Source organism: Leucoraja erinacea, unplaced genomic scaffold (genome assembly GCF_028641065.1).
Source record: "Leucoraja erinacea ecotype New England unplaced genomic scaffold, Leri_hhj_1 Leri_108S, whole genome shotgun sequence".
Lineage (NCBI taxonomy): Eukaryota > Metazoa > Chordata > Chondrichthyes > Rajiformes > Rajidae > Leucoraja > Leucoraja erinaceus.
In genome coordinates this window covers 43,002-70,256 of record NW_026575330.1, presented here as the reverse complement: position 1 = coordinate 70,256, position 27,255 = coordinate 43,002, and the positions used below count along the sequence as shown (strand labels likewise).

The window sequence follows — 27,255 nt, the reverse complement described above, 5'->3', positions numbered from 1 at the left end:
TTCAGTCCGTTTAATAAGAAACTCATCCTAGTTTGATAGGAAACCGGAGCACCCGGAGAAATCCCACGTGGTCACAGGGAGAACGTACAAACTCCAAACAGACAGCACCCGTAGTCAGGATCGAACCCGGGTCTCTGGCGCTGTAAGGCAGCAACTCTACCGCTGCGCCACCATGCCACATGTTTTAGCGCTGTGCTGTTCGACGATCTGCGTTCAATGCAGTCCCCGTAGCATAAGCATATTCACTGGAATTTAGAAGGATAAGAGGGGATCTTATCGAAACATGTAGAATTCTTAAGGGATTGCACAGGCTAGATGTTGGGGGAGTCCAGAACCAGGGGTCACTGTTTGAGAATAAAGGGTAGGCCATTTAGGACTGAGATGGGGGAAAAAAATTTCACCCAGAGAGTTGTGAATCTGTGGAATTCTCTGCTACAGAAGGCAGTGGCGGCCAATTCACTGGATGTTTTCAAGAGAGAGTTAGATTTAGCTCTTAGGGATAACGGAATCAAAGGATGGCTGTACCTTATTGCAGTGGAAAGCGTTGATTCTGCTGTGTGGGGATGTTTATGTTAAATTCTATCGTGTGTTGTGTTTTTTTTTATTCGTGTGTCTGTATGGTAACCCACATTTCACTGTACCACTTGGTGCATGTGACAATAAATGTAACTTGAACAAACTTGGGGAGAAAGCCGGATTGTGGATGATCAGCCATGCTCATATAGAATGGCGGTGCTGGCTCGAAGGGCAGAATGGCCTCCTCCTGCACCTATTTTCTACGTTTCTATGTTTCTACTCCACTGCTTCATGTTGAAGAAGTTGCCTGGTATTTCTCAGTCCAGGGATGTGCTGTTTCATTTAAATGCAGTCATTGGGCACAGCGTGGGACTGCCGTCCCCAGCCGTACAGCTGATCAAAGCCCTGGCTGCCTTTGAACTATGTTTGTTATTCGTTGTGGGGAACAACACGTGTAGTAGCTTCAATGAACGCTCTTATCCTGCAACCGAGACAGGAGCCTGCCAGTCCCCTTCTCAACCTGTGCTCAAGGTTGCAGCACTGCTAGTCCCCAATGTTGAATTCTTGTTAGTGTTACACTGCACAGAAAATACCATCCATTTAATTTACCACGAGAAATTGAGTAGAATTACTGCTTAATTGGCAGCACTGTTTAATAAACAGAGTCAGTTTGTCCTCATTATCTCATTCGTGATAAATTATAGCAATCTGCCTTCAATTCCATAATCGCATTAATCTGCTCCCAAATCTCACTCATCGAAGCCCCGTAACACTTTCATCTTGACATTCCAAGATAATTTTCACGATCGCTGTGTCAGATTGTTTAATATGTGTGATGCACAGGGCAAAATGTGAATTACGTCAAAGTGATGCAAGTATTTGGCGATGAACGCATTCTGCCTACGATGTTCCGACCTCATCTTCTTAAAGCGAACTTGGAGCATAGAAACTTCAAGTAACCCTTTCCGTCCCTCCCCCGTCCGAGAAGGCTCCGTGATTCAATGTGTACCTTTTATGTTTCGTTGTAACCTTCCCCATAGCTAACAATTATCTATTCTACATTTGCCTTAAGCTTCTTCCCCTTTGATGTCTCAGTTTTCACACTTTACATTGGGTGGGAGATTACAACCTTCACGTGGTCCGCCCTGTTTCGACGAATGCAATCAACCTGGTGTGCGCAATCAAATGAGATCAAATAGAACAAGTTGTCCTACAACTTTAGGCTGTGCACGCCATACGCAAGAAGAAGAAGACACCTTACATTCTTTATCTCTGTGACTCCCTCTTCCTTGACCCTCAGTCTGAAGAAGGCTCTCGACCTGAAACGTCACCCATTCCTTCTCTCCAGAGATGCTGCCTGTCCCGCGGAGTTACTCCAGCATTTTAGAAACATAGAAACATAGAAATTAGGTGCAGGAGTAGGCCATTCGGCCCTTCGAGCCTGCACCGCCATTCAATATGATCATGGCTGATCATCCAACTCAGTATCCCGTACCTGCCTTCTCTCCATACCCCCTGATCCCCTTAGCCACAAGGGCCACATCCAACTCCCTCTTAAATATAGCCAATGAACTGGCCTCAACTACCCTCTGTGGCAGAGAGTTCCAGAGATTCACCACTCTCTGTGTGAAAAAAGTTCTCCTCATCTCGGTTTTAAAGGATTTCCCCCTTATCCTTAAGCTGTGACCCCCTTGTCCTGGACTTCCCCAACATCGGGAACAATCTTCTTGCATCTAGCCTGTCCAACCCCTTAAGAATTTTGTAAGTTTCTATAAGATCCCCTCTCAATCTCCTAAATTCTAGAGAGTATAAACCAAGTCTATCCAGTCTTTGTTCATAAGACAGTCCTGACATCCCAGGAATCAGTCTGGTGAACCTTCTCTGCACTCCCTCTATGTAGCAATGTTACAAAATTTTGAGATTTAAAAAATCAAGTCTGCAATTTATCCCATCAGATAAAGCATAACAATAAGTTTAATTTGACACCAAATTCACTTTCATATCTCAAGTATTAAAAAAGTTATGACCATTTTCATACTCGGAAATTAGCATCTTGTTCCCTATTGATTTTCAATGGACATTACAAAAAAGCTGTGATCTTTGATAGTCAACAGGCCATTTCTTAAGGAAAGATTAACATTTTTAAATAGCCTAAGTGTCCAAAGATTATTCACAAATAATTCACAATATAACATGATTTTTATATCTAATTTACATTAATTTATAGGCCAAATGGAAGGAATTTAGTGTTCAATTGCTGTAAATAAATGCCCATTTAAATCGGCTTTCTAGTGGGTTCATGTGGAACGCGCCGGTTTAGAACGTTGACATAGCGCTGGATTAGTGCCCTCAAGTGCCGAGAAAAATACTGCGGGATATAAAAAGCCCAAAATGAGCTATTCGTTATAGATAATTTGATATATAGGGTTATATATATGCCCCATTTAATGTAAAAATAAGGTACATACCTTTAATTGTTTGCTCTATAAAACCCTGGGGCTGCGAGAGGTTGCGAGATGAAACAGTAATTTTAAATCTATTAGAACTATATTATCGAGGCCTATAAAACTAATAATACCTTTTGCGACCGGGTCTTGCAGCGATTTTTCGTTAATGATTTACTAGGCTGAACATGTGCGATTAGTACAGCCTAGTAAAAATCGCGTTTTAAACCCGCCCCCTCCAAACAGCGCCAAAATCGCGGGCCTGGCTGAGGGCAGATTCCCAATGACGATTCAGGTAGGTTTTGTAACATACCTACTCTATGGCAATAATGTCCTTCCTCAGATTTGGAGACCAAAACTGTACGCAATACTCCAGGTGTGGTCTCACCAAGACCCTGTACAACTGCAGTAGAACCTCCCTGCTCCTTTTGTGTCGGCCTGTAAGATTTTACTTCTTTCCTTCCTTGGCATGAGTGCAGGGCAGCATGGAAGGTGCTCGGTAACATTCTGTGTAGTGAACTGTTGACTGATCCGTTCCAGTAATGCCTTATTCGTATCGAGAGAATGTCACCGGCATTAATGTTACAGAATATAAAGCAACCAGATGGGAGATTGGATCATGAATGAGTTCTTTCCTCATCCCCTTAATGGGAAGCAAAAACATCGACTGATAAATTAATAGCAGCAGAAGAACAACCAGTAGCTGGTGGAGCTGCTGGCTAACAGCGTCAGAGACCCGTGTTCTGTGTGAAGTTTGAGGTGGGTTTCCTCTGGGTGCTCCAATTTCCTCCCACATCACAAAGATGTGCAACTTTGTAAGTTAATTAGCCTGTGTAGAATTGCTCCTAGTGTATAGGGAGTGGATGAGAAAATGGGATAACATGGAACTAGTGTGCATAGATGATCGGGATGGTTGGCATGGACTTGATGGGCTGAAGGGCCTGTTTTTATGCTGTATCTTTAACCTAAACTAAATTGAACTAAAACTAGTGGAACTATAGGTACCCAATTCTATCACAAACTCAGCAAGCTATATTTAGTTTTATTTTCAGAGGTACAGCATGGAAAAAGGCCCTTTGGCCCATCAAGTCCATGCCGACCATCGATCTCCCGTTCATGGTAGTTCTATGTTATCCCACTTTTGCAACCACTCTCGACACACTAGGAGGAATTTTACAGAGGGCTAAGTGACCTACAGACCTGCACGTCTTCGGGATGTGGGAGGAAACCGGAGCACCCTGAGAATACACGTGTGGTCATGGGAGAACGGGCAAACTCCACACAGATAGCGCCTGAGGTTAGAATCGAACCCGTGTCTCTGGCTCCGAGAGGCAGCAGCTCTACCAACTGCACCGCTGTGCCATCCTAAACGGTTGATTTAAAAAAAATACTCAAAAGTAATCTTGCCACATGCACTCACTCATACAAATCTGCAGTTCAGATTTGGTTATTTAAATATTACCCCAGCATTTTCTCCACAGATTTAGTACAGGGATGGTTGTTGGGATGAAGAGGCAAAGAACAAACATACAGTGGAATTGTAATAGACAATAGACAATAGACAATAGGTGCAGGAGTAGGCCATTCAGCCCTTCGAGCCAGCACTGCCATTCAATGTGATCATGGCTGATCATCCCCAATCAGTACCCCGTTCCTGCCTTCTCCCCATATCCCTTGACTCCACTATCTTTAAGAACTCTATCTAACACTCTCCTGAAAGCACCAGAGAACCGGCCTCCACCACCCTCTGAGGCACAGAAATCCACACACTCACAACTCTCTGTGTGAAAAAGTATTTCCTCATCTTCGGTCTAAATGACTCTCCCAACATCGGGAACATGTTTCCTGCCTCTAGCGTTCCAAACCCTTAATAATCTTAGAGGTTTTAATAAGATCCCCTCTCACCCTTCTAAACTCCACAGAGTGTACAAGCCCAGCCGCTCCATTCTCTCAGCATATGACAATCCCGCCATCCCGGGAATTAACCTTGTAAACCTACGCTGCACTCCCTCAATAGCAAGAACTCAGCAGGTCAGGCAGCATCTCTGCAGATAAAGGATAGGAGATTTTGATGGGGGGATTGAGGTGCTGTCTCGTAATTTTGTCCAGATACAAGGAGGTGCCTGATCACCACTTTGCCGGATAATCGGTGATGAACCTGTAGGTGATTACAATCAATGGTGTCTGCTGTGGACTGGTACATGATAGAGTGTTCCATAGTTGACATTTAAGAGTTGGAATGGTCAGACTCATCGTGCAACGGTGAAAGCAACAGGTGTCCTAAATTTCCTGAGGCGCAACTTTCATCATTGTTCAACTTCTGCCAAGGAGAAGCAATACTTCACCCTCGTTAGACCTCATTTGGACTACGCAGTTGCAGCATGGGACCCATAAAAACATGTCTTCCATCGAACGTGTCCAAAGACAGGCAGCTCGATTTGTTACTAACACCTATGAGAGAGAAGCGAGTGTCACCAAACTTCTGAATTCTCTGGTCGGGGTGGAACCCTCTGCAAGACAGACGTGAAGCTCACCGTTTGACCTGTTTTTACAAAATGTTAAATGGTCAGCTCGACATAGACTACAAGACCTACACCAAACCCAAACCAATTAGGAGCAGACGAGGGCATTCGATCCAATTTGTGATCCCAGCTACAAAGACAGATGTGTACAGCAATTCGTTCTTCCCCCGCACAATTAAAGCATGGAATAATCTCCACCCAACTATAGTTACCCAACCAGATGCAACTACATTTAAAGGTCTGAAGAAGGGTTTCGGCCCGAAACGTTGCCTATTTCCTTCGCTCCATAGATGCTGCTGCACCCGCTGAGTTTCTCCAGCTTTTTTGTGTAACCTACATTTAAAGTTGCTCTTTCTTCCCAATAACCCTTAATGGCTTAATCCCTCCCTTCACCACCTCCAGTTTAAATTCCATTTGGAATATTTTGGAGGACTAAGAAACCAGGAACCAAGAGAGTGAACCGACGGTAACGGTGTGAGCAGATTTACTTCACGGGACGCCTAGCTTCGACTCCATCTTGTTATCAGTTATCATAGAGCATGTTTCCAGTGAATCACAGTCAGTAGAAAGGAAACTAAAAGGGTGTGTAGAAATGAACTGCAGATGCTGGTTTATACTGAAGATAGACACGGAATTCCGGAGTAATTCTGGAGTAACTTTATCTCTGCAGATAATGAACGGGTGAGATTTCACATTCGAACCCTTCTTCAGACTGGCCCTTCTGCCCATTGAATCCACACTGACCATCTATTTCGTTTTCACCCTCGTTCAAGAGTGTTTTGTTCCAACTTTCGCACTTCAGCCAGTCTGCTGAAGGGTTACGACACTTGTTCTTACGATAGACACGAAATGCTGGAGTAACTCAGCGGGACAGGCAGCATCTCTGGATAGAAGGAACGGGTGACGTTTTGGGTCGAGCCACTTTTAGTTTAGTTTAGTTTAGTTTCGTTTAGAGATACAGCATGGAAACAGGCCCTTCAGCCCACCGGGTCCGTGTCGGCCTGCGATCCCCGCACAGTAACACTATCCTACACACACTGGGGACAATTGTTACATTTACCACGTAAGAACTTATGAAATCACAGACGGAATGTAATAGCAACTTGCATTACTCCAGAGCTCTGGATTGCATTAAATTTCATGAGATGCCTGTGTGACTCAGAACTTGTCTATCAATGTACAAATGATAAGCTGACTGCTTCACTTGTGCCTGCATTGTTTGCTAATGTCGGGCAAATCTGAAGGTAGTGCCTAATCTTCAGCTCCCTCATAATCCTCTGGAAATATCTCGCCAATGGGAAAAACGTTGAATAAAACGTCATCCAGCTGCTGGCACCGGCTGTTTAAACCACAGCTTCAGAACGTTCACATAAGGTGTAGGAAGGAACTTGCGGATGCTGGCTTCCACTGTAGATAGACACAAAGTGGCTCATACTGAAGATAGGCAGAAACGCTGGGTCAGGCAGCATCTCTGGAGAGAAGGAATGAGTGAAGAAGGGTCTCGACCCGAAACGTCGCCCATTCCTTCTCTCCAGAGATGCTGCCTGCCCCGATGGGTTACTCCAGATTTGTGTGTCTATTTTTGGAATATTCACACTCCCGCGTTCTATCTCTCCATATCTGACTTATCAGCACTCAAGATCAATGATATGTATCGGTATAGGTTTAAGAAAAAAGATGGGTGATGTTTCAGGTCAGGACCCTTGTTCAGAATGGCCGACCGAAACGTCACCATATAACCATATAACAATTACAGCACGGAAACAGGCCATCTCGGCCCTACAAGTCCGTGCCGAACACTTATTTTCCCCTAGTCCCATCTACCTGCACTCAGACCATAACCCTCCATTCCTTTCCCATCCATATAACTATCCAATTTATTTTTAAATGATAAAATCGAACCTGCCTCCACCACTTCCACTGGAAGCTCATTCCACCCAGCCACCACTCTCTGAGTAAAGAAGTTCCCCTCATGTTACCCCTAAACTTAAGTCCCTTAATTCTCAAGTCATGTCCCCTTGTTTGAATCTTCCCTACTCTCAGTGGGAAAAGCTTAGCCACGTCAACTCTGTCTATCCCTATCATCATTTTAAAGACCTCTATCAAGTCCCCCCTTAACCTTCTGCGCTCCAAAGAATAAAGCCCTAACTTATTCAACTTTTCTCTGTAACTTAGTTGCTTAGTCTGTAACTTAGTCACCTATCCTTTCCCTCCAGAGATGCTGTCTGACTCACTGTGTTCATCCTGCACTTTGTGTCTATTTTTGGTATAAGCCAGTATCCACAGTGGTTTGTTTCTACACTTCATGCTGCCTCGGCAAGGCCACCGGCATAATTAAAGACCAGGTCACTCCCTCTTCCCCACTCTCCCATCAGGCAAGAATTTGAAAACGCACACCTCTAGATTCAGGGACAGTTTCTTCCCAGTTGTTCGAAGGGCAACTGAACCATCCCAACACCAACTAGAGAGCAGTGCTGATGTACCATCTTCCCCATTGGGGAATCTCGGACTACCTTGAATCAGACTTAGAATCTTGTAGTCATACAGTGTGGAAACATGCCTTTCGGCCTAACTTCCCCATGCTGACCAACATGTTCCATCCACACTAGTCCCACCTACCTGCTTTTGGCCCATATCCCTCTAAACCTACCCTATCCATGTCTAAATGTTTCTTCAATGTTGTGATAGACCCTGCCTCAACTGACTTGTCCGTCAGCTTGTTCCATTCACCCACCACCCTTTGCATAGAAAAGTAACCCCTCAGATTCCCATTAAATCTTTCACCCCTCACCTTAAACCTATCTCCTCTGGTTCTTGAATCCTCCACTCTGGGGAAAAGCCTCTGTGTGTTTCCCTGATCAAGTCAAGTATCAAGTATATCTTTATTGTCATTTTCCTGAGTACTCACATACCCAGAGGAAACAAAAAAACATTGCTCAACCAGTGTCCATTCAGTGTGCAGTAAAAAATAAATAGAAATAAAAATACATATATCATCATGAACAAATTAAACACTCTATTCTCTACTAAACATCAACAGGCGTTCCGATCGGCAGTGGCACGACAGTGGCTCTGCTGCAGTGTGTCCAGGTTGGTGGTTGGTGCGCGATACTTTGGCAGGGGGTAAAGTCCGTTTATCAGTCTTATAGCCTGTGGGAAGAAGCTGAGGAGCATCCTGCTGGTTTTGCAGCTAATGCTCCTGTACCTCTTCCCAGATGGCAGGATGGAGAATAGGTGATGCGATGGGTGGTAGGGGTCTTTGATGATGGAGATGGCTCTGCTGATACATCTCTTCCTGTATATGTCCAGCAGGAAAGGGAGTGGAGCACCAATAATCCTGCTGGCGGTCGTCTTCACAATCCTGTCTAGTTGGTGCCGTTCGTACACCTTGCAGCTCCCGAACCAGGAAGTGATGCCGTAGGTTAATGTGCTCTCGATTGTCCCCCTATAAAAAGTTTGTAGGTGTGTAGTGGGGAGACCTGCTTTACGTAGTCTTCGGAGAGGGTGTAGTCGCTGCTGGGCTCTCTTGACCAGTGCTGTGGTGTTAGTCATGGACGTCAGGTCATCTGACAGATGGAGTCCTAGGAACTTCACGCTGCTGACCCTTTCCACATCAGCTCCATCGATGTGCAGAGGTGTATGGTGTTGTTTCCCCGCCCTCCTGAAGTCAACCACCATCTCCTTAGTTTTTCCCACGTTGAGAATGAGGTTGTGGGATTTGCACCATCCTGTGAGCAGCTCCACCTCCATCCTGTACGCCGACTCATCATTGTCAGATCTATTCCTCTCGTGATTCTTTACACCTCTATAAGATATCCCCTCATCCGCTTTACTGCCCTAAAGTTACACCCTTTATCCTGTATCTCTAGACTGTGGACTGCTAGATTGTAATCATGTATAGTCTTTCCACTGACTGGTTAGCATGCAACAAAAAATGTTTTTCCCTGTACCTTGGTACACCTGAACAGTAAACAAAAATCAAGACTCGAAAAATGTGTAGGAAGGAACTGCAGATGCTAGTTTAAACCGAAGATAGACACAGAAAGTTAGAGTAACTCATCGGGTTATACAGGATCTCTGGAGAAAAGGAATAGGCGGCATTTTTGGGTCGAGACCCTTCTTCAGACTGAATACCTGGGGTAGTGATGTATTCAAGAGTGAGTTAGATACAGCTCTTCAGGCTAACGGAATCAAGGGGTATGGGGAGAAAGCAGGAACAGGGTACCGATTCTGAATGATCAGCCAGGATCATATCAAATGGTGGTGCTGGCTCGAAGGGCCGAATGGCCTACTCTTGCACCTATTTTCTATGTTTCTCTGTTGTGTGTTAAATGTGCCAGAACTTAACTCTCTTGCATTTTCAACCACAGCGGCAGTGATGCTGGTTCCCCAGAGGTACACAGAGGACGGGTTTGAAGAGCACTTTGCCGTCAACTATTTAGGACACTTCCTGCTGACCCATCTTCTCCTGGACCCACTGAGGAGGTCAGGGAACAGCGATCACAATAGTCGCGTCGTCATTCTCTCCTCAGCCACGCATTACATCGGAGAGATCAACCTGGCCGACTTGCAAAGCAGGTATGAATATACATCCCAGGTGCATGCAACACCAAGATAGCCTCTTGGTCCCGCAGCCTCTTGATTCATTCAGCTCCCTGCAGTCCTTCTGCAGTTGTGCAGGGCCCTAGTCAGCCCACACCTGGAGTATTCTGTGCAGTTTTGAGGAAGGACATTCTTGCTATTGCCATGATCACAATGAATGTCCTGGCACACTTTGATTCACTCTCACTGCTGGGTTAGATGAACGAGCCAAGCACCAAGTGCCGGAGGAGCTCAACGTGGTCAGGCAGCATCTGTGGAGGGAATGGACGGGCGATGTTTAAGGTCGGGACTTTAGAGTTTAGAAGGATGAGGGGAGATCTTATAGAAATATATAAAATTATGAAAGGACTGGACAGGCTAGATGCAGGAATAATGTATCCAATGTTGGGCGAGTCCAGAACCAGGGGCCACAGTCTTAGAGTAAAGGGGAGGTCATTTAAGACTGAGATGAGAAAAAACTTTTTCACCCAGAGAGTTGTGAATTTATGGAATTCCCTGCCACAGAGGGCAGTGGAGTCCAAGTCACTGGATGGATTTAAGAGAGAGTTAGATAGAGCTCTAGGGGCTAGTGGAGTCAAGGGATATGGGGAGAAGGCAGGCACGGGTTATTGATAGGGAACGATCAGCCATGATCACAATGAATGGCGGTGCTGGCTCGAAGGGCCGAATGGCCTCCTCCTGCACCTATTTTCTATGTTTCTATTGAGGGAGTGCAGCGTAGGTTTACGAGGTTAATTCCCGGGATGGCGGGACTGTCATATGCTGAGAGAATAGAGCGGCTGGGCTTGTACACTCTGGAATTTAGAAGCATGAGAGGGGATCTTATTGAAACCTATAAGATTATTAAGGGTTTGGACACGCAAGAGGCAGGAGACATGTTCCCGATGTTGGGGGAGTCCAGAACCAGGGGCCACAGTTTAAGAATAAGGGGTAAGCCATTTAGAACGGAGATGAGGAAACACTTCACACAAAGAGTTGTGAGTCTGTGGAATTATCTGCCTCAGAGGGCAGTGGAGGCAGGTTCTCTGGAAAATTTCAAAAGAGATCTAGCTAGGGCTCTTGAAGATAGCGGAGTCAGGAGATATGTGGAGAAGGCAGGAACGGGGTACTGATTGTGGATGATCAGCCACGATCACATTGAATGGCGATGCTGGCTTGAAGGTTCATATGGCCTACTCCTGCACCTATTGTCTATTGGTACACCTTTTTTTAAAAAACTGAGATACCTTCACAAACTTGAATTACAGCAAAACCTGTTCCTTTTCCCCAGAGATGTTGAGGTACTCCACATTTTCTGTCTATCATCAGCGCTCACGACCCCATTCCCAGTTGCTCTTGAGAAGGTGTTGAAGAGCTGCCTTCATGAATCGTGGCAAGCTATGTCAGTCTGACACTCCAGCAGTGCTGTCAATGCACTGTGATGATGGTCAGGACAGGATGGCACACCTCCAGATTCGGGGACGGTTTCTTCCCAGCTGTTATCAGGCAACTGAACCATCCTACCACAACCAGAGAGCAGTGCTGAACTACTATCTACCTCATTGGTGACCCTGGCAGTATCCTTGATCGGACTTTGTTCCCTTATCATGTACCTCTACACTGTAAATGGCTCGATTGTAATCCTGTACTGTCTTTCCGCTTTTCGATGATGAGCGTTTGACAGCACTGGGTCTCTACTCGCTGGAGTTTCGAAGGTTGAGGGGGGACCTCATTGAAACTTACAGAATAATGAAAGGCACAGATAGTAGACACAAGTGCTGGAGAAACTCAGCGGGGTGCAGCAGCATCTATGGAGCGAAGGAAATAGGCAACGTTTCGGGCCGAAACCCTTCTTCAGCACTTTTGTCTACCTTCGATTTTCCAGCATCTGCAGTTCCTTCTTAAACAAAAGGCATAGATAGAGTTGATGTGGAGAGGATGTTTCCACTGGTGGGAGAGTCCAGGACCAAGAGGTCACTGCCTCAGAATTAAAGGGGCGCTCTTTCAGAAAGGAGGTGAGGAGGAACTTATTTAATTAGAGGGTAGTTAATCTGTGGAACTACAGAGAAAAGGCATATTGTCCCTTGTGTGTAAGATAGTGTTAAGTGTGTGCGGGGATCGCTGGTCGGCGCGGACTCTGTGGGCCGAAGGGCCTGTTGCCGCGATGTATCTCTCAACTAAACTAAACGAAACGAAACTAAACTAAACAATGCATCTGTCCATCTTTGGAATCTGTGGAACTCATTGCCACAGAGGGCTGTGGAGGCCAGGTCAGTAGATATTTTTAAGGCAGAGACAGACAAATTCTTAATTAGAACGGGCGTCAGAGGTCTATGGGGAGAAGGCAGGAAAATGTGATCAGGGTGCAGAGGTCAGAGATAGGTAGTTGAGGCCAGTTCATTGGCTATATTTAAGAGGGAGTTAGATGTGGCCCTTGTGGCTAAAGGGATCAGGGGGTATGGAGAGAAGGCAGGTACAGGATACTGAGTTGGATGATCAGCCATGATCATATTGAATGGCGGTGCAGGCTCGATTGGGCGAATGGCCTACTCCTGCACCTATTTTCTTTGTTTCTATGTTTCTATCAGCCATGATTGAATGGCGGAGTGCAATCGATGGGCCGAATGGCGTAATTCTACTCCTATAACTTGTGCAATTGTGAAATTTCCAGGAGGAGAAACTCCTAATGTAGCTGCAGAAGGTTCTCATCAGTGCATTCTTTACCTGTTTGAAGTGGAACTGAACAGCTCTTAAGCTGGCTGGCAGGCGCTCAGTGAATACAAATGAGCTTCATGTTATAGGATTAATACTCATGAAACAACAGTGTGGGATTTTGTATTGATGCTGCACGCTGGATGGATTCTGCCCAGATGGACGATGACTCTGATAAGAAGAATGAGCAGCAAGAAGGGGCGTACAGACAGATAAATAGTCCCAAAGCCGTGCACCGCTTGCGTCGTGATTAAAGGCGATAGCCTAGCTCTGTTACATTGCATTCAGAGAGAGGTAGTGTGTGCACGTTAGCCTGAGACTCCATCTGTATTCAAGCCACAGCTGAGATAATCAAGGTGTCATTTGTCAGCTTCAGGGCACTGCAAAGGTTCATGGAATAGCAACAGTGATCTGCCACCCGTGAATATTTACAGTGTGGCAATGCAGATATACGACAGAGAAGTGAATTTAGTTTAGTTCTTTACTTTAGAGATACAGCGTAGAAACAGGCCCTTCGATCCCCCCCCCCCCCCCCCCCCCCCCCACACTACACACTGGGAAGAATTTACAATTTACCGAAGCCAATTAACCTACAAACCTGCACGTCTTTGGAGTGTGGGAGGAAACCGGAGCACCCGGAGAAAACCCACGCAGGTCACGGGGAGAACAAGTACAAATTCCGTACAGACAAGCACCCGTGGGTCAGGATCGTACCTTGGCCTCTGGCACTGTAAGGCAGGAACTCCACCGCTGCGCCACCGTGCCGCCCAGTAAAATAAAAAGGGGAAAAAACTTGCTGAAGCTGGAAAAAGGCAGTAGGTCTAGAAAATCCATGACTTTGATAAGCTAACCCTTTACCTTAACTTAATTTTACCATAACGTTATTCCCTTATCGTGTATGCACCGTAAATATCTCAATTGTAATCATGTGTTCTCCCTGGATTGTCACCTTGTTGTTGTGGAGAACGTTGTGTGGTCCTGAGATCCTGAGAGCGATGCCGTCTGGAGCTACGCTCCTGGTAGGGCCACCCATGGCGGTGAGGTCGAGGGGGAGGTCTTTGACAAAGAGCAATCCAACCAAGATCTCAACGGTGGAACAGGCGGAGGACGATGGCTGACCTTAGTGGAGCGTCACAACGGCTGGGAAGGCGGATGAAGGCTGCAGCAGAAAAAGGGTCTCCGGTCGTCTTGGACTCCATGCCACTGGATCCTGATCCTGACCCAGATCTGTCAAGGAGACGTGGGGTGGCTGTCTGTGCACCGGTCTCCCCACGTTAAACAAAGTCACGCACAGGCATCTTTCATATAGTGAATAACACCCATGGCCAGCACACTAAGAAGAAGAAGAATCATGTGTTGTCTTTCTGCTGACTGGTTAGCATACAACAACAGCTTTTCACTGTACCTCGGTACACGTGACAATGATCAAAACTGATTTCAAATAAACCACATTATTTCTCAAAAGAAAATGAGCCCAACTTCACATCGGCTCCTGATGATAGAGGATGTATTTAATGGGCGCCGAGTTAAAATCGAGCATCTACTTCATTCATCTTTCATGCATTGATTTCCCTCACATCTGAATTTGCTGCTCAGACCATAGCAAATGGTAAGTAGCAGGAGACATCCATTAAATTACTTTTGATTATAATTTAAAAGTTGAATGGCTTGCTTTAATTTGCCTCTTAGAAAGCTTTGCTATGTGCTTGGAATTCAGATAGCTTGTTGATCCCAAAAGCGGAATGTTGTTCAGATTTAGGTCCAGACCTTGAAATCTCTTGTCTATTCTGTCACGAGAAACACATGCTTTAAAGACAGCTGTTGTCAGATTTATTGGCAGGCACGGTGGCGCAGCGGTAGAGTTGCTGCTTTACCGCGCTTCCAGCGCCTGAGACCCGGGTTCGATCCCGACGATGGGTGCTGTCTGTACGGAGTTTGTACGTTCTCCCCATGACCTGCGTGGGTTTTCTCCGGGATCTCCGGTTTCCTCCCACACTCCAAAGACGTCCAGGTTTGTAGGTTAATTGGCTTGGTATATTTAAAAAATGTAAATTGTCCCCAGTGTGTGTAGGATATGGTTAGTGTGCGGGGATCGCTGGTTGCCGGGGATTCGGTGGGCCGAGGGCCTGTTTCCGCGCTGTATTTCTAAACTAAACTGAACAAAAAATTACTGTGCCACCTTTCCAAAATTTGAGCTTGCCTGATCGTTGACCTGTGTGGGTTCTCCCCGTGATGACCTGTGTGGGTTTTCTCCGGGTGCTCCGGTTTCCTCCCACACTCCAAAGACGTGCAGGTTTGTAGGTTAATTGGCTCGGTATAATTGTAAATTGTCCCTAGTGTGTGTAGGATAGAGTTTGTGTGCGGGGATAGCCAGTCAGCGTGGACTCGGCGGGCCGAAGGGCCTGTTTCCACGCTGTATCTCTAAACTAAACTAAAACTAAACTAAAACTAAACTAACATCGGTGTTTCCCCCCAGAACAAAACTTGGTTCTGCGTTAATCTTGATCACTTGTTACCTGACATGAACTGCCCCATCAAGGAAGGAACCTTTGTCCTTTGTATCTTTATTTAGGCCTGGACTCATCTTCACAGGCTGCCAGGTTCTGAATTCAAGTGAATAAACTTCATGTGTCACTGGACAAATGCCTGCCAGCATTCCGTGTGGGAGGACATACGTTTTCACCATGGCTGCAATTTTGAATCAGAATCTGGCATAGCATCTTACTGGAAATTTTCAGGATTTGTCTTGCCCTGAGTGTCTCTTGACAACCATATAACCATATAACAATTACAGCACGGAAACAGGCCATCTCGGCCCTACAAGTCCGTGCCGAACAACTTTTTCCCCTTAGTCCCACCTGCCTGCACTCATACCATAACCCTCCGTTCCCTTCTCATCCATATGCCTATCCAATTTATTTTTAAATGATACCAACGAACCTGCCTCCACCACTTCCACTGGAAGCTCATTCCACACCGCTACCACTCTCTGAGTAAAGAAGTTCCCCCTCATGTTACCCCTAAACTTCTGTCCCTTAATTCTGAAGTCATGTCCTCTTGTTTGAATCTTCCCTACTCTCAAAGGGAAAAGCTTGTCCACATCAACTCTGTCTATCCCTCTCATCATTTTAAAGACCTCTATCAAGTCCCCCCTTAACCTTCTGCGCTCCAGAGAATAAAGACCTAACTTATTCAGGGTGGACCTAACGTTCGGGCATTGAATCGAACGGTTGAATCGATGGGCCGAATGGCCTAATTCTGCTCTTACCAACTTATGAACTTAAGAAAACAGCAGTCGTGATGAGCAATGTGTACCAAATGACATCATGATCCATGCACTGTGCATAACGTATAATTCTGATTTAGTTTAGAGATACAGCGCGGAAACATGCCCTCCGGCCCACCAAGTCCGCGCCAACCGATGATACCCGCACGTTAACACTGTCCTACACACGCTAGGGACAATTTTACATTCATACCAAGCCAATTAAGCTACAAATCTGTACGTCTTTGGAGTGTGGGAGGAAACCGGATATCTAGGAGTAAACCCACGCAGGTCACGGTGAGAAGGTACAAACTCTACACAAACAGTACCCGTAGTGGGGATCGAACCCGGGTCTCTGTCGCTGGAAGACAGCAACTCTACCGCTACGCCACCTGTGCAGCCGACAACTCTTGTGGACGTTGGCTAAATGCGATTTATGCCACAGTGGGCGCCATTTTGAAATTATTTTTTGGTACCTGCGTCATCCAAAAAATTCAGAACTACGGAGCTGAATTTTTGAAGAATGAGAGTATATGTCATCCTTCAGCAGTCCAACAGCAAATATATCAGACACAGACTTCTCGAACAACAGCAAGAAGGTGAATTCACTTCTGTTTGCCTGTGAGGTTCTGGCTCAAAACAAAGTCCATTTGCACAGCTGTGCAACATCTTACTGGCCAGAAATTCCCTGGAGCAGTCATAGATATTCCAACTAAATGATATTTTGATTTAAAAGATCCTGCCGACTCGTCAGAGAAGGCAGGATGAGGATGGAGTGGGCGTTGGTGTGAGGTTTAGAGATACAGCGTGGAAACAGGCCCTTCGGCAACTGAGTCCACACCGACCAACACTAACTAGGCCTACCCTACACATTGGGGGCATAGAAACATAGAAAATAGGTGCAGGAGTAGGCCATTCGGCCTTTCGAGCCTGCACCGCCATTCAATATGATCATGGCTGATCATCCAACTCACTATCCTGTACCTGCCTTCTCTCCATACTCCCTGATCCCTTTAGCCACAAGGGCCACATCTAACTCCCTCTTAAATATAGCCAATGAACTGGCCTCAACTACCTTCTGTGGCAGAGAATTCCAGAGATTCACCACTTTCTGTGTGAAAAAAATGTTTTTCTCATCTCAGTCCTAAAAGATTTCCCCCTTATCCTTAAACTGTGACACCTTGTTGAGGACTTCCCCAACATCGGGAACAATCTTCCTGCATCTAGCCTGTCCAACCCCTTAAGAATTTTGTACGTTTCTATAAGATCCCCCCTCAATCTTCTAAATTCTAGCGAGTACAAGCCGAGTCTATCCAGTCTTTCTTCATATGAAAGTCCTGACATCCCTGGAATCCGTCTGGTGAACCTTCTCTGCACTCCCTCTATGGCAAGAATGTCTTTTCTCAGATTAGGAGACCAAAACTGTACACAATACTCCAGGTGTGGTCTCACCAAGACCCTGTACAACTGCAGTAGAACCACCCTGCTCCTATACTCAAATCCTTTTGCTATGAAAGCTAACATACCATTCACTTCCTTCACTGCCTGCTGCACCTGCATGCCTACGTTCAATGACTGCTGTACCATGACACCCAGGTCTCCTTGCATCTCCCCTTTTCCCAATCGGCCACCATTTACAGAAGCCAATTAACCTACAAACCTGTACATCTTTGGAGCATGAGAGGAAACCGGATCGCATGGGAGAGCGTGCAAACTCCACACAGACAATGCCCAGAGTCAGGATTGAACCCGAGACAGGATTGAACTCTGGCGTTGTGAAGCAGCAACTCTACTGCTGCACCACAGTACAACCCTATAAGTTGGAACCCATCAGATTCCTATTAAATCTTTTCCCCTTCACCGATGTCCTCTGGTCCTCGATTCACCTACTCTGGGCAAGAGACTCTGGGCGTCTACCCAAGCTATTAATCTCCTGATTTTATACACCTCTGTAAGATCACCCCTCATCCTCCTGCGCTCCAGGGAATAGAGTCCCAGCCTGCTCAACCTCTCCGTGTAGCTCAGACCCTCGAGTCCTGGCAACATCCTCATAAATCTTCTCTGTACCCTTTCCACCTTAACAATATCTTTCCTATAGCATGGATCCCACAGCTGAACCCAATACTCTAAATGCGTCCCCACTGACGTTTTATACAACCGCAACATGACCTCCCAACGTGCACAGTTTATTTTCTCCCATTGAAACTAATATGCGGCACATCAAATAATGCATCAAATAGTGGTGTGGTTAACTATTATCTCCCAGGATTAATATAAGTTGTAAAAACCCACAACACAAAAAAGGTTATCCTCTTAATCCCATTTCTAACTTTTAGTCTAACAATGTAGTTAGAAACATAGAAACATAGAAATTAGGTGCAGGAGTAGGCCATTCGGCCCTTCGAGCCTGCACCGCCATTCAATATGATCATGGCTGATCATCCAACTCAGTATCCCGTACCTGCCTTCTCTCCATACCCTCTGATCCCCTTAGCCACAAGGGCCACTTCTAACTCCCTCTTAAATATAGCCAATGAACTGGCCTCAACTACCCTCTGTGGCAGAGAATTTCAGAGATTCACCGCTCTCTGTGTGAAAAATGTTTTTCTCATCTCGGTTTTAAAGGATTTCCCCCTTATCCTTAAGCTGTGACCCGTTGTCCTGGACTTCCCCAACATCGGGAACAATCGTCCTGCATCTAGCCTGTCCATCCCCTTAAGAATTTTGTAAGTTTCTATAAGATCCCCTCTCAATCTCCTAAATTCTAGAGAGTATAAACCAAGTCTATCCAGTCTTTCTTCATATGAAAGTCCTGACATCCCGTGAATCATTCTGGTGAACCTTCTCTGTACTGCCTCTATGGCAAGAATGTCATTCCTCAGATTAGGAGACCAAAACTGTACGCAATACTCCAGGTGTGGTCTCACCAAGACCCTGTACAACTGCAGTAGAACCTCCCTGCTCCTATACACAAATCCTTTTGCTATGGATGCTAACATACCATTCGCCTTCTTCACTGCCTGCTGCACCTGCATGCCTACTTTCAATGACTGGTAGTTGCGAGTGTGTTGAGAGTTTCTCTTTAAACCAGTGAATACCTGAGGTGAGACCAAGCGTAGGCTTGGCGATCGTTTCGCCGAACACCTCCGCTCGGTCTGCATTAACCAACCTGACCTCCTGGTGGCTCAGCACTTCAACACCCCCTCCCATTCCGAATCCGACCTCTCTGTCCTGTGTCTCCTCCATGGCCAGAGTGAGCACCACCGGAAATTGGAAGAACAGCACCTCATATTCCGCTTGGGCAGTCTGCACCCTAGTAGCATAAACATTGAATTCTCCAATTTCCGGTAGCCCTTGCTGTCTCCTCCCCATCTCAGCTCTCCCTCAGCCCTCGGGCTCCTCCTCTTCTTTCTTCTCCTTTCTTCCCCCCCCCCCCCCCCCCCCCCCCCCCCCCCCCCCCTCAATCAGTCTGAAGAAGGGTTTTGGCCCAAAACGTTGCCTATTTCCTTTGCTCCATAGATGCTGCTGCAACCGCTGAGTTTCTCCAGCACTTTTGTCTACCTTCAATTTTCCAGCATCTGCAGTTCCTTAAATACCAGAGGTCATCACCCTGTGGGTGAAGATAGAGACAAAATGCTGGAGTAACTCATTGGGTCAGGCAGCATCTTTGGTGAAAAGGAGTAGGTGACGTTTCGGGTTGAGACCCCTCCTCAGACCACTGGGGAAAAGGAATATGTGACATTTCGGGTCGCGATGCTTCTTCAGACCCTCATTCCTACACCTTCGGCGAAAATAAGTTCTATTTATCTTCCCTCTAATCCTTCTATCAATAACTGCATAGTCACAACACCTGACTATTTCCATCAGCATTATCGGACATAGGTTCTTTGTGTCCGTTCTGTTTAACTAACACATCACAAGGGGCTATCCCAACATTTGAGAAACATTTAGACAGGCACATGGATAGGACAGGTTTAGCGGGATATGGGCCAAACGCAGGCAGGTGGTGTAGATGAGATATGCTGGTCAGTGTGGGCAAGTTGGGCCGAAGGGCCTGTTTCCACGCTGCATGACTCATTGAAAACTTCATTCAGTTTCCCATTTCTAAAGAAGACAAACACAGCCTTTCCTCATTACTGATATTCCCCCGACATTCACATTCCTCATTATCTCTTCAGTAGCGCCTGTAGTCCTGTACATCCTGTCATGTGTCGATTTTAACTGCTCGTCAGAGAGTAGCAAAGCAAAGATTACTGGAGAATGTCGATGATCTTGGACCCTGATTTGCAGGATAAATCTTTGATTAATAGCCTGCAACGGAACTGAAAGAAATCACTGATTAAATAAATGCTGTCCTACTTAATACAAATTATCTCCTTAATGATCCCATGTACACCAGCTAGAATTAAGGAGAATCGCTGAGCAATTGAGCTCCATACAATGAACAGTGAAAGCCCAATGCCACAGCGGTAGAGTTGCTGCCTTCCTGCTCCAGAGACCCAGGTTCGATCCTGACTACGGGTGGTGGCTATATGGAGTTTGTACCTTTTTGCCTGTGACCACGTGGGTTTTCACCGGGTGCTCTGGTTTTCTCCCACACTCCAAAGTCGTACTAGTTTGTAGGTTAATTATTTTTGGTTGAAGGTAAATTTTCTCTAGTGTGTAGGATAACGCTAGTGTACAGGGTGATCGCCTGTCGGTACCGACTCGGTGGCTCGAAGGTCCCGTTTTCATGTTGCATCTCTAAAGTCCAAAGTCTAAAAATATTAACAGTTGTTTGACTAATAATAATAATAATAATAATAATAATAATAATAATAATATCTTTTATTGTCATTGCACATCAGTGCAACGAGATTTAGTATGCAGCTTCCAACCGATGTCAAAAAAATAAAATAAAATGAATAAACTGTGCGACGTGACCATCTGAGGGAGACAGTCCAGGGGGGATGGGGGGCACTCAGCAGGGCTGGTTCAGAGCCGCTATAGCTCTGGGAATGAAGCTGTTCCTGAGTCTGGAGGTTCGGGCGTAGAAGGCCTTGTAACGTCTGCCGGAGGGAAGTAGTTCGAACAGTCCATTACAAGGGTGTGAGGAGTCTTTATGGATGCTGACGGCCTTCCTGAGGCACCGTGTGTGGTAGATGCCCTCCAAGGCTGGTAGCTGTGTCCCAATGATCTTCTGCGCTCTGTGGACGACGCGCTGAAGAGCTCTCCTCTCCACCTCCGTGCAGCTGAGATACCAAACAGAGATGCCATACGATAATATGCTCTCTGTGGTGCAGCGGTAGAAGGTTGTCAGCAGCTGTTGGGGCAGACCAGTCTTTTTTAATGTCCTCAGGAAGAACAGTTGTTGCTGTGCCTTCTTGACCAGCGCAGCGGTGTTGGTGGACCATGTGAGGTCCTCTGAAATGTGAGTGCCCAGAAACTTAAAGCTGGACACTCTCTCCACACTTTCCCCATAGATGAAGATTGGGGCGTATTCTCCATTATGGGAACTCCTGAAGTCAATAATCAGCTCCTTGGTCTTGGAGGTGTTTAGTGACCAGTTGTTACGTGCGCGGCAGTCCGCCAGGTTCTGCACCTCCGCTCTGTATTTTGTTTCATCACCGATGGAAACCGTCACACACAAAGGTTAATGGATTGACTTTTCCTTTCAATACAACAGTTGTCAAATTGGCCAATTCAGTCAACTCATCAGCGGTCACTCGAAACGAGTATGACTGTCCTCTCATGGAGGACACAAGTGCGTGACTTTGTTTAACGTGGGGAGACTGGTGCACAGACAGCCACCACACGGTCCTTGACAGATCTGGGTCAGGATCCGGTGGCATGGAGTCCAAGACGACCGGTGACCCTTTTCTGCCGCAGCCTTCATCCGCCTTCCCAGCCGTTGTGACGCTCCACTAAGGTCAGCCATCGTCCTCCGCCTGTTCCACCGTTGAGGTCTTGGTTGGATTGCTCTTTGTCAGAGACCTCCCCCTCGACCTTACCGCCATGGGTGGCCCTACCAGGAGCATAGCTCCAGACGGCATCGCTCTCAGGATCTCAGGACCACACAATGTTCTCCACCACGACAAGGTGACAATCCACGGAGTCCTCAAATGGTGCCAATCTACTGATACTGAGAAAATGTTCACTAATCCATGTCCACCAGAGATGCTGCTTGACCCACTGAGTTACTGCAGCACTTTGTGGTCTATAGGACCATAACACATAGGACTTTAGGGTGGCACGGTGACGCAGCGGTTGAGTTGCTGCCTTACAGCGCCCGAGACCCGGGTTCGATACTGATTACGGGTGCTTTCTGTATGGAGTTTGTACGTTTCCCCCTGTGACCTGCGTGGGTTTTCCCCGGGATCTCCTTTTCCTCCCATACTCCAAAGATGTACAGGTTTGTAGGTTAATTGGCTTGGTATCATTGTAAATAGTCCCTAGCGTGTGTAGAATAGTGTTAAAGTGCGGGGATCGCTGGTTGGCGTGGACTTGGTGTGCCGAAGGGCCTGTTTCTGTGCTGTATCTTTAAACTACATAGGATCAGAATTAGGCCATTCAGCCCTTCAAGTCTTCTCCATCATTTGATGATCTATTTTTCCCTCAAAACTCCATTTTCCTGCCTTCTCCCCATAACCTTTGACACCCTTACGATTCAAGAACCTGTCAATCATCACTGTAAAATACCCAATGTCTTGGCCACCACAGCCATCTGTGGCAATGCATACCATAGATTCGCCACCCTCTGGCTAAACAAATTACTCCTCAACTCCATTAAAGGTATGTCCTATTGTTCTGAGGCTGCTTGCTCTCTGTGTCTAGACTCCCCTGTTACTGGAAATGTTACGCGAGATCCCATGAATGAATGAATTAATACTTTATTGTCACATGTGAGGTCACAGTGAAATTCGTTGCTTGCATACACAAGGTATGCAAATAGTCGCTACATAAAGGGTGCTTACGAAGTTAAGCCCATGATGCCAGTTCACTCAAGAGCTCTCCCCAGTTTAAAAAAAATAATAAAACGCGTGGTAAGTATGTAGCGGGTACTTAGGACCTCCTGGATGTCCCGAAGCGGCTCGTAATGCTAACGGCAGGTACTCGGGGTACGCGGTAACTCGTGAAGTTTTTTCAACACTGTGAAAATTGTCCAAGAGTTTCCCAAGTACCTGCCATTATTACCGTGTTTCCCGAGTACCTGCCGTTAGCATTACAAGCCGCTACGGGACATCCAGGAGGTCCTACGTACCCGCTACGGACATTCTAAGTACTTAGCACGTGTTTGATTTTTTTAACTCAGGAGAGCTCTTGGGTGAACTCGCATCGTGGGATAGGGGCTTTACATGATGTCCGCGCCAGGTCCTCCTTGTACTTCCTCATCTCTGTTCGAAATGGCTAACCCATCATTCTTAAACTGTGGCCCCTGGCTCTGGACTCCCCCAACATCGGGACCATGTTTCCTGCCTCTAACGTGTCCAATCCCTTAATAATCTTATATGTTTCAATAAGATACCCTCTCATCCTTCTAAAGTGTGTACATGCTCCATTCTTTCAACATATGATAGTCCCGCCATCTCAGGAATTAACCTTGTGAACGTACCCCCCGCTCTCTCAATAGCAACCAGTGGGTTTTTGAATGACAATCGGATAAAATAGACGGCAATATATTGACAACAATGTGGTGGTGCTTCAATGAGGGTAAACACTAACGGGCCTGTCCCACTTAGGAGACTCTTTCCGTGACTGGCAGGGTTTAGTTGTTATGGAATTCACCTATGACTCCTGGCGACAACCTACGACAACAAAAATAGCCGCCACTGCCGCCGAATTTCACCATGTCGAAAATGTTTGCGACAGTCACCCAAAAAATCGTCTAAGTGGGACATGCCCATACTGTTTGCCTCAATAGACAATGCTGCTATTTAAAGGGCCTGTCCCACTTACGCGACCTTGGCTCGCAAATTACGCGACCGCGTGTCGTTGCGCGGCACGTCACCGCCCGACGCCGTGCGACGTCCAAATTCAGTCGGCCCGCCTCCTGCCCAGCTGATTGGTAAGCACGACGCAAATGATGTCACACCCGAACTTAGCGCATGCTTAGCGCGAACTTCACGTGAACTCCGCTTCCGTTTGGTCGCGCCAAACGCACGCAATCGCATGCAAGTGGGACAGGCCCTTAAGTCCTTCAAGTGGAGGACTAGCTTCTTAAGCAGCTCGTCTTCTCAGAGTGGGTTGGGATGTGGATGATACTTCATTGTCACATGTACCTAGGTACAATGAGATTCTTTGTTTGGCAACACCACAGTATTAGGTAAGCACAATATTAGATATGTATAAAAGGGCAACGATTTGTGGTGCAATAGTAGACTTCTCCTGCACAGTACACAAAGAGTCGCCACGTGCCTGGGGATATTTTGAAGGCAGAGATAGATAGATTCTTGATTAAGTACGTGTGTCAGAGGTTATGGGGAGAAAGCAGGAGAATGGGGTTAGGAGGGTGCAATAGATCAGCCATGATTGATGGCGGAGTAGACTTGATGGGCCGAATGGCCTATCTCTTCACATATCAATACAATACAATTTTATTTATTTGTCATTTGAACCTCATTGAGGTTCAAATGAAATGTTGTTTCTGCAGTCATACACACAAGAAAGACCCAAGACACAACACAATTTACACAGACATCCATCACAGCGCATCTCCTCCTCGCTGTGATGGAAGGCAAAGACTTATCTCTCCCCTGCACTCCCCATTCCCCTCCCGATGTCAGAGTCAAAGCCCCCGGCTGGCGATGGCAATTGTCCCGCGGTCATTAAAGCCGCGCCGGGCAATGCAAGGCCACGCTCCAACTCTTGGTGTTGGAGCCCCCGGCGGGCGCTAGCAAAGTCCCCGCAGCCGTTGAAGCCACGCCGGGCGATGATGTAAGGCCCCGCTCCAGGTACTCTTCAGCCCCGCAACTCGGGCGGGTGAAGTCGCCGTTGCGGAAGCCCCGAAAAGCGGTCTCCCAGTAGGGACCCGCGGGCTCCCGGTGTTATTGTCCACCAGACCTGCGGTTGGAGCCTCCGAATCCCCGGGGTCGGGTCGCAGCAGCGCGCCACCACCGCTCCTCCCGCTCCGGACTCGGCCAGCTCCGCGATGGTGAGTAGGTCCGCAGGCTCCGCGACTGGAGCCCCAGGTCGTTCCGGTTGGAGGCCGCTCCACGGTGCTAGGCCCCAACGACAACAGAGACCCGACAGAGAAAAGGTCGGGTTCTCCGTGCAGGGGATAGATTTTAAACACATACCCCGTCAAAAAAAAAAAAAAAGCTACATCCAAACCATTGCCGTCGTCCTAGCAACACCTGTCCCCTCCCCCCACCCCCCCTCTGTCCATCGGTGGAGTTCACATCTGGAACAGCAGGGACAGTGGATGAGGTTGGAGGAGGTGCAGGTGAACCTCTGCCTCACCTGAAAAAGCTGTTGGGATCCTTGTACCGAGACGAGGGAGGAGGTGTGTGGAGAGGTGTCGCAGTCCCTTGGCTCCGTCCAAGGATCCCAACAGTCTTTTCAGGTTAGGCAGAGGTCCACTCGCACCTCCTTCAACCTCCATTCCTTCTGTCCAAAGATGCTGCCTGTCCCGCTGAGTTTCTCCAGCATTTTTGTGTACCTTCGAGATTTTCCAGCATCTGCAGTTCCTTCTTAAACACCTGCAGTTCCTTGCTCCACGAAACACAGTCAATGTTGCACGTTGAACGTGTATCAACCTCACGTCATTTTTCCTTAAACAACAATGCGGGCATTTGCCACCATTTATTGCGAAAACCGTTGCAGTTAATGCGATTTGCCTGTTAAATTAAGATGCAAACTGGCCTTCGTACTTAACAAAAAGGACAATGTCTCCAGTCAACCATTGCATCTCCTAACATTTAGCAATTACTTCCTGTATCGTATAACAAAAGTAATTGCTCATTAACGAGGTGCGATCCGCGCATTGCAAACTGCATAATGACCCTGCTTGTCTGAAATCAGCAAAGCTTTAGAAATGGGTAAGTAGAGGAAAAGCACATGTTGATGAACTGCCCAAAATAATCGACTCGGTTAATAAGGTGCCAGTGGGAGTTTGTGATTGACTACTATGTTAATGGTGAATTGTTATGGCCATTTGCCCAGTAGATAACATCTGCCGGTGATTTGCCTAGTTATGGTAAATAATAGGCTCTTCCCTAAGATAAGGGAAGGTAGGCACAAAATGCCAGAGTAAAGGGCCTGTCGCACCAGCATGCGACTGCATGCGGCGAGCGCGACCTAACGTGGTCGCTTGAGCCGTACGGCCTCGCGGGGCTGGTCCCATTTCGATCGCCGGAGCCGTATGGAGTTGTGTGGGGCTGTTCCCGACATCGCCCGGGGCTCCGAAAAGCTGACACTGTCCAAAAATTCCGCTTGGCAACGGCCTGCCGGCCCGCAGCCGCATTGAGGCCGTACGCAGCGTATTGATGGCATACGCAGCGTCTCAACACCATACGTAGCGTCTTGACACCGTACCCCGTGTGTGTGACGTTGCGCGATGACATCACCACCCGGCGGGCCGTTGCGTTATGACGTAACCGCCCGGTGTCCAAATTCAGTCGGCCCGCCTCCTGCCCAGCTGATTGGTGAGTATTATGTCGGGACCAGTCCCGCACAACCCCAGACGGTTCCGTGGTTGGAAGTGGGACTGGCCCCGCGAGGCCGTACACCTCAAGTGACCACGTTTGGTCGCGCTAGATGCATGCAATCGCATGCTGGTGGGACAGGCCCTTAACTCAGCGGGACAGGCAGCATCTCTGGAGCGAAGGAATGGGTGATGTTTCGGGGCGAGACCCTACTTCAGTCTGACGAAGAGTCTCAACCCGAAATGTCACCCATTCCTTCTCTCCTGAAATGCTGCCTATCCCGCTGAGTTACTCCAGCATTTTGTGTCTTATCTTCTCTCATGCTTCTTGTTCCATTAACTAATGGGTAAACATTGACACAAGGAATCACTGATGTTGGCTCGCAAAAAAGACTCAGAGTGTAGGAGTAACTCAGCGGGTCAGGCAGCATCTCTGGAGAAAAAGAATAGGTGAAGTTTCGTGTCGAGATCCTTCCTCAGACTGAGAGTCAGGAGAGAGGGAAACTAGAGGCATGAAAAAGTACAGAACAAATGACAGCTGGCACAACGATGACTCAACAAAGGTGGAGCCCACAATGGTCCATTGTTGGTTGT

General features: G+C 47.0%; 1 protein-coding gene across 1 annotated transcript in view; it reads left to right on the top strand.

Annotated features, from left to right (window-relative positions):
- dhrsx (dehydrogenase/reductase (SDR family) X-linked) overlaps window positions 1–27,255 on the top strand; it is a 208,531-nt gene that overhangs the window by 142,594 nt on the left and 38,682 nt on the right. The window contains exon 5 of the mRNA XM_055665137.1: window positions 9,853–10,060. Within this exon, the coding sequence (XP_055521112.1) occupies window positions 9,853–10,060 (208 nt within the window). The remainder of the gene's footprint in view (window positions 1–9,852; window positions 10,061–27,255) is intronic.